General features: G+C 34.0%; 1 protein-coding gene and 1 pseudogene across 1 annotated transcript; both read left to right on the plus strand.

The window, feature by feature from the left end:
• The first annotated feature begins 348 nt into the window (after positions 1-348).
• LOC111788930 lies at positions 349-2006 on the plus strand (annotated as a pseudogene).
• Positions 2007-2910: 904 nt separating this feature from the next.
• LOC111788931 lies at positions 2911-4213 on the plus strand. Its single transcript, XM_023669514.1, has 2 exons — positions 2911-3134; positions 3688-4213. Exons 1-2 carry the CDS (start codon positions 3059-3061, stop codon positions 3927-3929), a joined length of 318 nt encoding a protein of 105 aa, XP_023525282.1. The 5' UTR covers positions 2911-3058; the 3' UTR covers positions 3930-4213.
• Positions 4214-10831: the final 6618 nt, after the last annotated feature.

Raw genomic sequence — 10831 nt, forward strand, 5'->3', positions numbered from 1 at the left:
TACCTTAAATAATTAATTATACATATCTTAATATGAGATTAATATCAACATTTTAATTTTATCGATATATTAATATTGATGGACATGTATAATTGTACCAAAAAATAAATTTCGTGAATTAATTTTTTATTTAATTTCATTCATTAAAAAGTATATTTAAGAATTCAATTATGAGAGCCTTGGTGACGTGTCTTTGCTGACTGTGTATGAAGGAGTGATGTGGCAGAGATGACTTTTCTCCTCAATAAGTGACAATTACAGTCATCATTATTATTATTTTAATATTTTAAAAATATTTTGAAAAAGGCAAATCTCTTATCCTGTTTATTTGTTAATTTCTAAACCAAATCATCTGCTCGCTGCTTCAGATTCCCCGGCACAGAGCACACCTCCAACAACACTCACTCCAACATGTCCATTCTCAACGGAACCCTCCAAAAATCTCAGTGGGTTCTTCAAATCAACGATCTCATTCACCAAAATGCCCTCCTCGCCGCTTCTCACACCCCCATTTCCGTCTTCCAGCTGCCGGAATCCGTTCGCGACGGCGACCCGGCGGCGTACCTACCCCAGTTCATCGCGTTGGGGCCGTACCATCATTTCCGGCCAGAGCTTTACAAAATGGACTTGTTCAAACTTGGGAAAGCCAAGAATCTGAATGGAGACCTCAACTTCTTGAACTTGCAGATCAGCTTAAGCCATTGGAGCTCGAAATCCGAGGCTGTTTCTGTGGATCCCTTGAAATTGATGGCGAAACCTTATCATGGGTTGTGCTCATTGATGGTTTGTTTTTTATTGATTTACTTCAAAATGAGTTCAGTAATCGTCCCCTTAAGCTCCCCTTAGAGATCTTTTATGGGAAATTATGGTCTGAATTTGAGATTGTTAGTGATATGATGAAGCTTGAGAATCAGATTCCATTACTTGTTCTTAAAGAAATTTGCCCCGATGAACCCTTTAACTATTTGGCTCCTCTGTTTTACCAATTTTCTGCATCTGTTTCCCCATTTGAGTTGGTATGTTTTGGATTTGCCTCCAATTTGCCTGAAATCTTCGATTCTTCCCACCATTTGCTACATTTTGTGTATTTTCTAATCTTGCTTATTCCTGATGAGATGGCTGTGGCAAATATCTGTGCTTATTCTATGCCAATTGGAATGGATTCTTCTTCTTCTTCTGTTGAGTTTTTAGGTGAGAGTTTGAACATTTTGGGGTCTGTTATTAACATAGCCTTCATTCAACAAGTGAAAGAGACCTTTGGTTTAATTCAACGTTTGTTTAGACTTTTAGGATCTATAACAAAGCCAAATTTGTGTGAGAAAAAGCTCCCTATGATAATCCCTTCTGCTTCAGACTTGAAAACTGCTGGAATCACATTCAAATCCACCAAAAATGGCGTTTTAAAGTGTCGTTTTGATGAGAAAACGCTCACTTTAACATTGCCTTCCATTCATCTTGATGGGTTCTCTGAAGTTCTGCTTAAAAACCTAGTGGCATTTGAAGCAATGGCAGAGGTGAATCCGCAGTGTTTGGTGAATTACATTGCGTTAATGAAAGGGTTATTGAGAAACTCCAAAGACTTGAAGATCTTGGAGAAAGCAGAGATTGTTCACAACCATTTGAGCAGTGAAGAACAGGCTGTGGAGGTGTTTAATGGGGTTGAGAATTCAACCAGCAGCTTGAAGAAAGAGGAGGTTTTGAATATCCATCTCAAAAGTGGTCTGGATTGTGAGATTGGAAGTGGGTTCATTCAAGATATCAAGATGAACTATGAAATGGGATTGGGGAGTATGGTTGAAGAGATCAATAAATGGTATGGGAGCTGCTGGAGAATGAAGATGAAGAAGTTCATGTCTGTTGTTTTCAAGTGTTTTGCAGTTCTTGTCGTTGTGTTTGTGATTGTTCTTGTGATTGCTCGATTTGTTTGCAATTTTGTTAGCTGCTCTGTGGGAATGTTTAAAACCAGTGATGCTCTGCATCAGATGTATTGAGGATAAGGTTGATTATATCTCGTCTAAAACGCTCGTAGATTTTGTCTTTTTTGAATTTTTTCTTTTGATTTTTTCATGGATGTTTTCTTTTAAATTTTGGTAGTAAAAGATCACGAGATTTCAGAGCAGTTGAAGAGAGAACGAAATATTTCTTACAAAGGTGTTTACCTAGTAGTAGACGTGTTTTAAAACTTTGAGAGAAAACTTTTAATGACAATATCTACTCGGTCTGAAGTTTCTTCTTTGTAGCCAAATAAGCATGCTTTGGCGTCCATTCAATGTCTATTCTAAAACGGATGTTGTCACAACTTGATTTTGAAAGCTTTGAATCTCGGTCAAGATTTTTATACAAGAATCACTTCTTAGACTGAGAAGGATGGTTACGGGGTACTGAATCATCCTTTTCCTTCAAAATCGAGAAGTTTTATAGATTTTTTGTCTCAGTATTCTCTCGTAGATCTATGAATTTTTTTGAGAGTTTTGTCTAGCCTAGGAATAGGATGTCGATACTTTGATTTTGTTGATAGCTCTACAATCCACGCACATGCACCAAGTTTCATCTTTCTTTGGCACCAATAAGACTCGTATAGAACATGGACTTAAACTTTCTCCTTCTCCATGAGTTCCTCGAGTTGCATTTAAATTTCTTTAGTTTCAGTTGAATTGACTCTATATGTTGGCTTGTTTGAAACGATAGCCCTCGGGATCAAATCTATTTTATGTTCAATACCTCTTAAACTATTTTAGATCGATTATATTATGGTTTCTAAACGTTACTCGTAAAATTTAAATATTTTATTTTAGTTTTTTGATTTAAAAGGCTATATTTTAATTATTAATCTTTTCCATAATTCTAAAATATTAAACGTCATTATAAATATAGTTTTGGGTGTTAAATCAAGTTAGCAGCCGTTGCCGCTGCATTAAAGTCCCTCAAATCTCCATTAGAGAAAATAAAAATAAAAAACCAGCTAAAATTCCGCCATTTTCGACCCTTCCCAATTTCCTTCTCAAGAAATTCCGACCAAATCCTCCTCCTCGAGAAAGCTGCAGAGATCGGCGAAGGGATGTCTCGATCTCGAAGCTCCATATCTCTGCAATTCCTCTCTTTCCTTCTCTCCCTCTCTCTCCATTCTCTTTCAGGTACAAATCCACCTTTTCGCTTTTCAAATTCTAAATTCGGTTTTATGTTCTTTGTAACTCTGGTAGCTAGACCGAGTTGAATTTCTTAAATAATTGTAGCTATGATGATTTCTTGTTGCTTTTCTGCTGAAAATATTGTCGCATTGTTTTTTTATTGTAGATTTTAGGGTAACGTTGTTCTGTTCCGTAATGGTTTGGGGAATTACCGTTCTTAGGATTCATGGCATTTGAATTGTAATAAGCAAAATGAATGGTGGAAGAGATGATTCGATATTTTGATTGCAATTTCTTGGAAAATTACTGCAATTTCACGAATACCCTGTTTGCCTTTTTCCTCCCTTTTTGCCGCTTGCTGGATATTTGTGTTTCTTGAGGAGGCATTTCAAATAGTGATGATTTAATTTTGTACGTTTTTGACTTTTGTGAAAAGGAAAAACAAGATGAATGAAAATGAATTTGAATTTGAATGTGTCTTATAACTTGTAGACCTCGAGTTGATGTTGGATTGACAAATGATTATTTGGTTTTGGTTTTGTTTTTCTTGTCATTCCAGTGTTAGCAGGTGATCATTCAAGTGCTAAAGATGGTAAAACTAAAAAGCCCGATGCTCCGAAGAGTCCATCAACAGGGATCAAGATGCTAATCATATGTCTAGGTGTGGTGACTTTCATTGCGTTTTCTGTGATTCTATTCAAATTATGGCAAAAGAAGAAGAGAGAAGAACAACATGCCCGTCTTCTCAAGCTGTTTGAAGATGACGATGAACTCGAAGTCGAACTTGGCCTTCGGGATTGAGCTCTCTGATCCTCATCCTCCATATCCAACCAATTAAGAGGAGGTGCACATTGCGGATTCCATTGCCTTTTGTTTAATGATATGTACAAGCTTTTTGATCTTATCCTGATTTTGTTTTTTGTTCGTAAAATCATAGCAAATTATTTGTTGTCAATTAGTTTTGAATAATGTTATTGCTCCTTCAATCATTCATCTATACATGTGTATGATCTCTGAGGCATGTTTCAAATATAAATCATTGTTTAGACAATTGTTCATATTAGAAAATACATGGAGATTGAATACTGAGCATGACATTTGATTCTGAAGAAACCTTTGTTATTGTACCATTTGAGAATCATTGATAATAACCAATAGTTACTACCGTGACCATGAATCGAAACTTTAGAGACGTAGATTGTTAGATGACATTAGTTACCTTTTGATGTAGAGCTCAGAACTTCAGAATCTCTTGTAAATAAGCTAATCAGGGCTGCCATTAGTTACCTTTTCATGCAGAGCTATTCTGAAACTCTCATAAATAAGCTAATCAGGGCTGCCAAGTTAGACTTTCATGTTTTGTCAAACTTATACCAGCTCGGTTGAATTGGAACATGAAAGTGAGAGGATGAATGTAACGGCCTAAGCCCACCACTAGCAAATATTGTCCTTTTTGGGGTTTTTTCGAGATTTCCCTCAAGGCTTTTAAAACGTGTATGTTAGTAATATGTTTACACTCCACAATTGATGTGGACCTCACAATGAACATCACCCAGTTGTATTGTGTTTTTATTGAAAAGTTGAAGGTTTATGATAAACAGATTTGACCCAGTTGATTTGTGTTCTGATTTGTCTGAACATGTAGTAAAGCACTTTTGCAGAGGCTGTTTTGAGCTAAGAATTTTGGTGGTTTGTGGAGCAGCCAGCACCAGCAGGTACTCATAGCTTTAAGACTTAGTTCAATAGTTTTGGCCCAAACAAACTGCTCTGAGTTAGTCTAATAGTCTCGTTGGGGCAAGAGAAAGACATTGAAGATGGTTTTCAATCTTTCACCTGTCCACTTACTCCAAATATTAAATTCTTCTGAATTTCTTTAGGTTAAAAATTATGTAACAATTTAGAAAGGATATTTGTGAGTTGGATTGGGTCGGGTTAGGTCATTTTTTGGATCCAGTTTGATTGTTTGAGGTATAATATCACGACATAAATAGATATCAGAATATACGCGTTAGTACTAATCATAAGAGGCAAGTATTCCGATGAATATGACACCTCTAAATCATGACATATACTTATGAAGGAAGTCATGCCTCTGTTATTTTCATGACATAACATCTTTTAAGACATACATACATAATATTTGTCATGTCTGTCACGATTAACGTACATGACTTTTTCATGTCTCATAGGCGTAGTGCGAACATGCTAACATTAGTTTACATGGCATGGCATGACATATGAAGGTTCATGCATCATTCAATATCGATATCACAACATAGCTCTATAACATAACATAATCACATCATAATATAACTTATAATTAATCAGTTTTCAATCATTAACTATAGGTCACTCTAATATAAACTAATAATTGAACTCTTATGCACAGTAGAACAAATTGTATCTATTAATATAAACATTACAAGTAAGTTATCTTTTACGACTGGTTCATAATTACAGTTTGGTCAAAAGTTTATGATCCAACAATAAACTAAGTTTCTCTCAATGCAGTATAAGATACTCATGCTCATGCTCATTGTATAAACTCATTGTATAAGATACTCATGCTCACATGTCTCCACATGAACGATTTGGATCAAATGATGGGTAAGGATTACATAGTGGATCATATCAATCTGTTACCAGGATAAAACACTAAACCTTATCCATATATTATAGACTATTTAGATCATTACTTGAACATAATCCTTTTGTACGTCAACCACGTATTTTTTGTTGAAGGTTACACTAATAAAAGTAGATTTTCATACAATAGATAATATTAAATTGTAAATAAAATAATCAAAATTAATTACAAGTCTTTAGGATATAAATCCCAACGTATTAAAACAACAAGACACTGCCTAACAGGGCTAGATATATCTACCTACATATCTCGATAACAAGAAAAATTAAGGGACCAATTTTCTTTTCAAAATCGGATCACTCGTTTCAGACTTGACATGAATCAGAATCATCTAGCTCAATTATAACCAATACAAAGAAACACTATTCACCAAGTACGTACACCAGTGAGAAGTTTCTAAAAGTCGTGGACCATCGATAATGTCTAAGAACAACACTCCGATTCTTATGGAATCCGTTAATCAAAACTTAGGCTTATCCAGTACATTGACCTTGATTACTCCTCTCGATAACCTTGGTGGCTAATTACTCAAGCACACATCATGTAATTATCACACCATATAAACCCTAGACTCATACACGTGTATACATATCGAACAATTTTAGGAAAAAAAATTAAGTCAATAAAAAAGTCACCTACTCAATTACATTTCCAACAAGATATGAGTATGAGTATCCTAAATCTAGCATCACCAAAACACGTATGTTAAATTCAAATCAACCATTGTTATAGACAAAAGAAAACACACCAAAAATAGAGGTTTCACTAACTGGCAGCTATTAAGATGACATTGTGGACTGCCGGCGGCGGTCTCAAGACCCAATTCAACAAATGTACATCGTAAAAAGACTCGTGTTGTGAAGCAAGTGCTATCGAACCACAATAACTTTGTGCATATCTCGATACAACTTATAATCTAACTCACTCCAAAATCTCAAACGATCCCATGAAACATAAATTCAACTACCCCTTACTTTCAAACAGTGTTCACTTAGAATTCTAGATCTACGTACAACTGGGTATCTAATTCCTTCTACGCAGTAGAAATCTCGAGAAGATACAACGAACGCGGGTACCCCATGCAATTTAACGATCTTGCTCGGGTAAATAGGTAGATGTAGGGTAATAGTTGAGGTTTAAGAAGGGCAATGGTGTTGTAAGTTGTTGGGTAATTATGAATGCCCAAAGTAACCCAAACAATATTGGAAAAAGAGGTTTCTATTTAAGGGCGAAGAAAGTGAGATTTGTACATAAAATCATACCGCTAAATTTCCCTTTTCAATTCAAATAATAATAAGAATAATAATAATAATAATAACAATCATAATAATAATACCGTTACACATTAGTACTACAAGATTAGTACAAGTTATTGAATCATTTAATGTGTATTATTGGTTCATGTTGGCCTATTTTTAATATTAATATCTAATTTAATCAATTATTAACTCATCTTCCATTACACTGCATTATGGTAAAAATATAAACCCCTTAAATAGTTACTGCGGACGGAAAAGACCGTTTTACCCCTACAAAGTTGACTTCCACCATTTTTCTTATAATTTAATTCAAAATTCTACCTGATTTTTTTTTTTTTTTTTTTTNAAAAAAAAATTGTAAGGTAATAAATGAGATTATAATAAGCAAAGCATTGATTGTTTATGGACCACCAAAAATGGGGTTTCCCAAAAAAGGAGATGAAATTGGGTTAACAAAAGGCGAAGAAATGAGCATTTTGGGTGAGGAATCAAAGCCCCACCCCCCCACACCAAACCCTAATTTGGTTAAAGTATTCAATTTTAAGATTTTTAGTTTGTTAGCCAAAATAAGGCAACCAAGTGGTCCATTCTCTCTCCTCCTTCCCTTTTTCCACCTCACCCATAATCTACTTTCTTACCCGAGTGATCTTAAGAATAAGATGACTGAGAAAGACTTGGAATTCAAAGATACTCAGGCAAGTTCCTGTTTAAAAATATCTCAAAACTTGTAATGGTTTAACTTTAAACAAAACTTGGAATTGGAAACTAAACGTGGTTAAGATAGAAAATAGAAATATTCCGAAAAAATGACTAAAGTGTGAAAGCTATCTAATACGAATTATCTCATTGCATTCGTAGTAGACACGTTCAACTATCCTGGATTCACTTGCTTTTTATATAAAAGTTGGAAAACGTTGAGTATTTAAATATAGTTCTCGGCAAGTAACCTCAATGTTAGGGTTAGGAAATGCAAACATGTGTGATATAATATAAGGTGTCTTCTGGATATGGTTGGATTTTGAGAGGTTTCGTTGCATTTTTTCAATTTTAAAATATTATTTTTAACGTTTTAATTACTACTAGTTGGTAAAGTAATGATGGGCGTGAGAGTTATAATCTTCCAATTTTTCTTAGGTTTATTTTTAAGGTTATAAAGATTTTGGATATTAAAATGAAATTACATATTACGTTTATATTAGCGTGTTCCTTTGCATTTTTTGTGTTTAGATATACATGTTAAACTCATTCAAGTAGTCTAGATCAAGTTATCTTGTGGAGTGATTCGAATCACAAGTTTAGAAAATGATCTGGATCATAATCCGTTCCAAAATTTCTCTTGGGTTAATTGTTTATGGTTCTGGGGCTGTTAGATATTCTAGATCTAAAAGTTCTATTCTTCGTTAAGGTTGGTAGATCAAATTTCTAAGAACTTCATATCAACATGCAACATGTTTTTTTTACGATCGTGGCTATTTGAACTTAAAACCTAATTGCTCTTGAACTCTGCATTCTTTTATGAGTAAAATTATATGTGCATTTAGTTCACTACACACGGTTCATATACTTGTACATAGATATTAAGTGAGCATCAATTCATCTTAGGTCAGACTATAAGTATGTATGCACTGATGTAGTCGAAACCAATAAAAAAGAAAGTGAATGAACTCGAAAGGTAAAATCCTAAAAAAAATTTAATATAATAGTATTGTATCCTATCATATAAAATGAAATAAAATAGGAAATCGTGGGGTTGGCTATGAAGTCATTCTAGTCACCAACCCAACTTTTTCTAAATTACAGTTGGATGTGTATGTTGTTCCACCGATGTCATGCTTATTTGATCAAGAAAGAATATGTTTTGAGACGGCATATGTGCATGTTATGATTTTGAATGTAATAAATGTGGTAAGGGTTACACTCTCTCCTTTTCGAGTAACTAATCCCTATTGATCACACGAGGTAATTGCTAAATTTAGTTACTGCAGATTGATTGCTTAAAACTGTTTTAGATGAGTAGATTGTACCTGGTGTGTTTTGGGTAATCTACTAGGTTCTTCGATTTTGAATGCTGAACTATACATGGTTTGTATATCTAACCCAAATAGAGGAGTGTCTTACTGAGTATTTTTAATACTACCATGTTTTAAAATGATTTTTCGATAAGAGCAAGACCGCAACATGACGAGCATGAATTGATTTTTAACTAATTTGAATCTTGGGTAAATTTCAAATATATATTTTCATTTAACCTATCCAATAGACTTAGAGTTGCATTCTTATGCACTGTAGAACAAGTTGTGTTCATTTATATAATCATTATAAGCAAGTCGATCTTTCACAGGTTGTTCATAATTACCATTAGAGTCAAGAGTTTGTTTAATAAACCAAATTCCTCCCAACCTAGTGAGAGGGTGGGCCCTATTATTCCCGTCTCCAAATCAAAATTTGGGAACTATTCATGTACTAATCTTATATGGGAAAGAGTAAATTTCTTCTCATGAAATTATGCTTATAACTCTCTATTTGATTAAGTCCTCGTAATGGTAGACATATTGAATTAGCTAACCCATGCAAATCAAAGGACAAACCTTCATAATTAGGAGTCCATAACTCACTCAGAATTAAGAACGGGTGCATATGATTGTCATGTGAAATATTAATGTTTTCAGTTAAAGTATTTATAAAAAGAGAATATTGCGTAGTCTATTCTTATATAAATTTGTTATATATGATACTCGCACTCACATGTCTCTGCAGGAATGATTTGAATCAAATCATTTGTAACAATTTTAAAATGGGTCGTATAAATAATGATACGAAGATAAACCATCCAACCTCATCTATATACCATAGATCTTTTAGATTATTACTTGAACCAGAATCCTCTCGATACCAAGATAAATAGTGATATTAAGGTACTCTTTTTCTGGGTTTAAACCAAAATCAAAAAATGATATCGTTCAATTAAAATTATAGATGTAAGTTGAAAAATCTTAGGTACGTTGACTTAGCAACTGACCCATACAGCTCAATTATTGAACCCTAAGAGTATCTAAAATAACATATCTTCTCTTTTTTTCTTTTCTTTTTTTCTTTTTTAATAAATATTCGGAATAGAAATTTGAATCACCGACCTAAATAAGTATGTGTTTATTACTGCTAGTTTGTTCGTGTCTTAGACATTTGACTAGCTATATGTATTTGTTTATGAACAGTGTTCAAATAATTCGAGAATCTAACCAATTCGAAAAATCGAAAATTTAGACCTACTAGTAAATCAACATGTTTGGATCAAGTCAACCCAGTAAACTCAAAAATAGAGTTACAATCCAACTCTATCCTACCAAGAACCTAACATAACACATATAGCACGGATAAATAAAATTTTCTTAAATAATTAAAAAAAATAACAATAACCCAACAACCAAACGTGAAAATAAAGAGTTGGGTTGAGTTGTGAACTTTATTCGAGCGGCTCGAGCCAACCACCTAACCAACTTGAAATTTTGAGTGGACCCTTATAGTGATTACATGCAAATATAGAATAGTTGTGGGTAAGGTTGGGAAAGAGGAGGATGATAGAAGCATCCGAACCTTCGTTTGTGAATGATACGATATTGTCGACTTTAAACATAAACGCTCGTAAGAGAATAGATCGGGAAGGAAGGGGCAAAAGGGTAATTGAAAAAAAAGAAAGAAAAAGAAAGGGAAAGAGGAAGAAAAATTGCTGGTTTTGGTGGGAATTTGCAGGTGGGGGAGAAGTTTTAAAAGAGGCATAAACTCCAATGTCTTGTATC

The sequence above is a fragment of the Cucurbita pepo genome, chromosome LG02 (genome assembly GCF_002806865.2).
Source record: "Cucurbita pepo subsp. pepo cultivar mu-cu-16 chromosome LG02, ASM280686v2, whole genome shotgun sequence".
Taxonomy (NCBI): domain Eukaryota; kingdom Viridiplantae; phylum Streptophyta; class Magnoliopsida; order Cucurbitales; family Cucurbitaceae; genus Cucurbita; species Cucurbita pepo.

Coding starts and splice junctions, on each gene's coding strand:
- LOC111788931 (XM_023669514.1), top strand. CDS start 3,059: ATGTCTCGATCTCGAAGCTCCATATCTCTGCAATTCCTCTCTTTCCTT. Junction 3,135..3,687: donor CTCTCTCCATTCTCTTTCAG/GTACAAATCCAC, acceptor TTGTCATTCCAG/TGTTAGCAGGTGATCATTCA.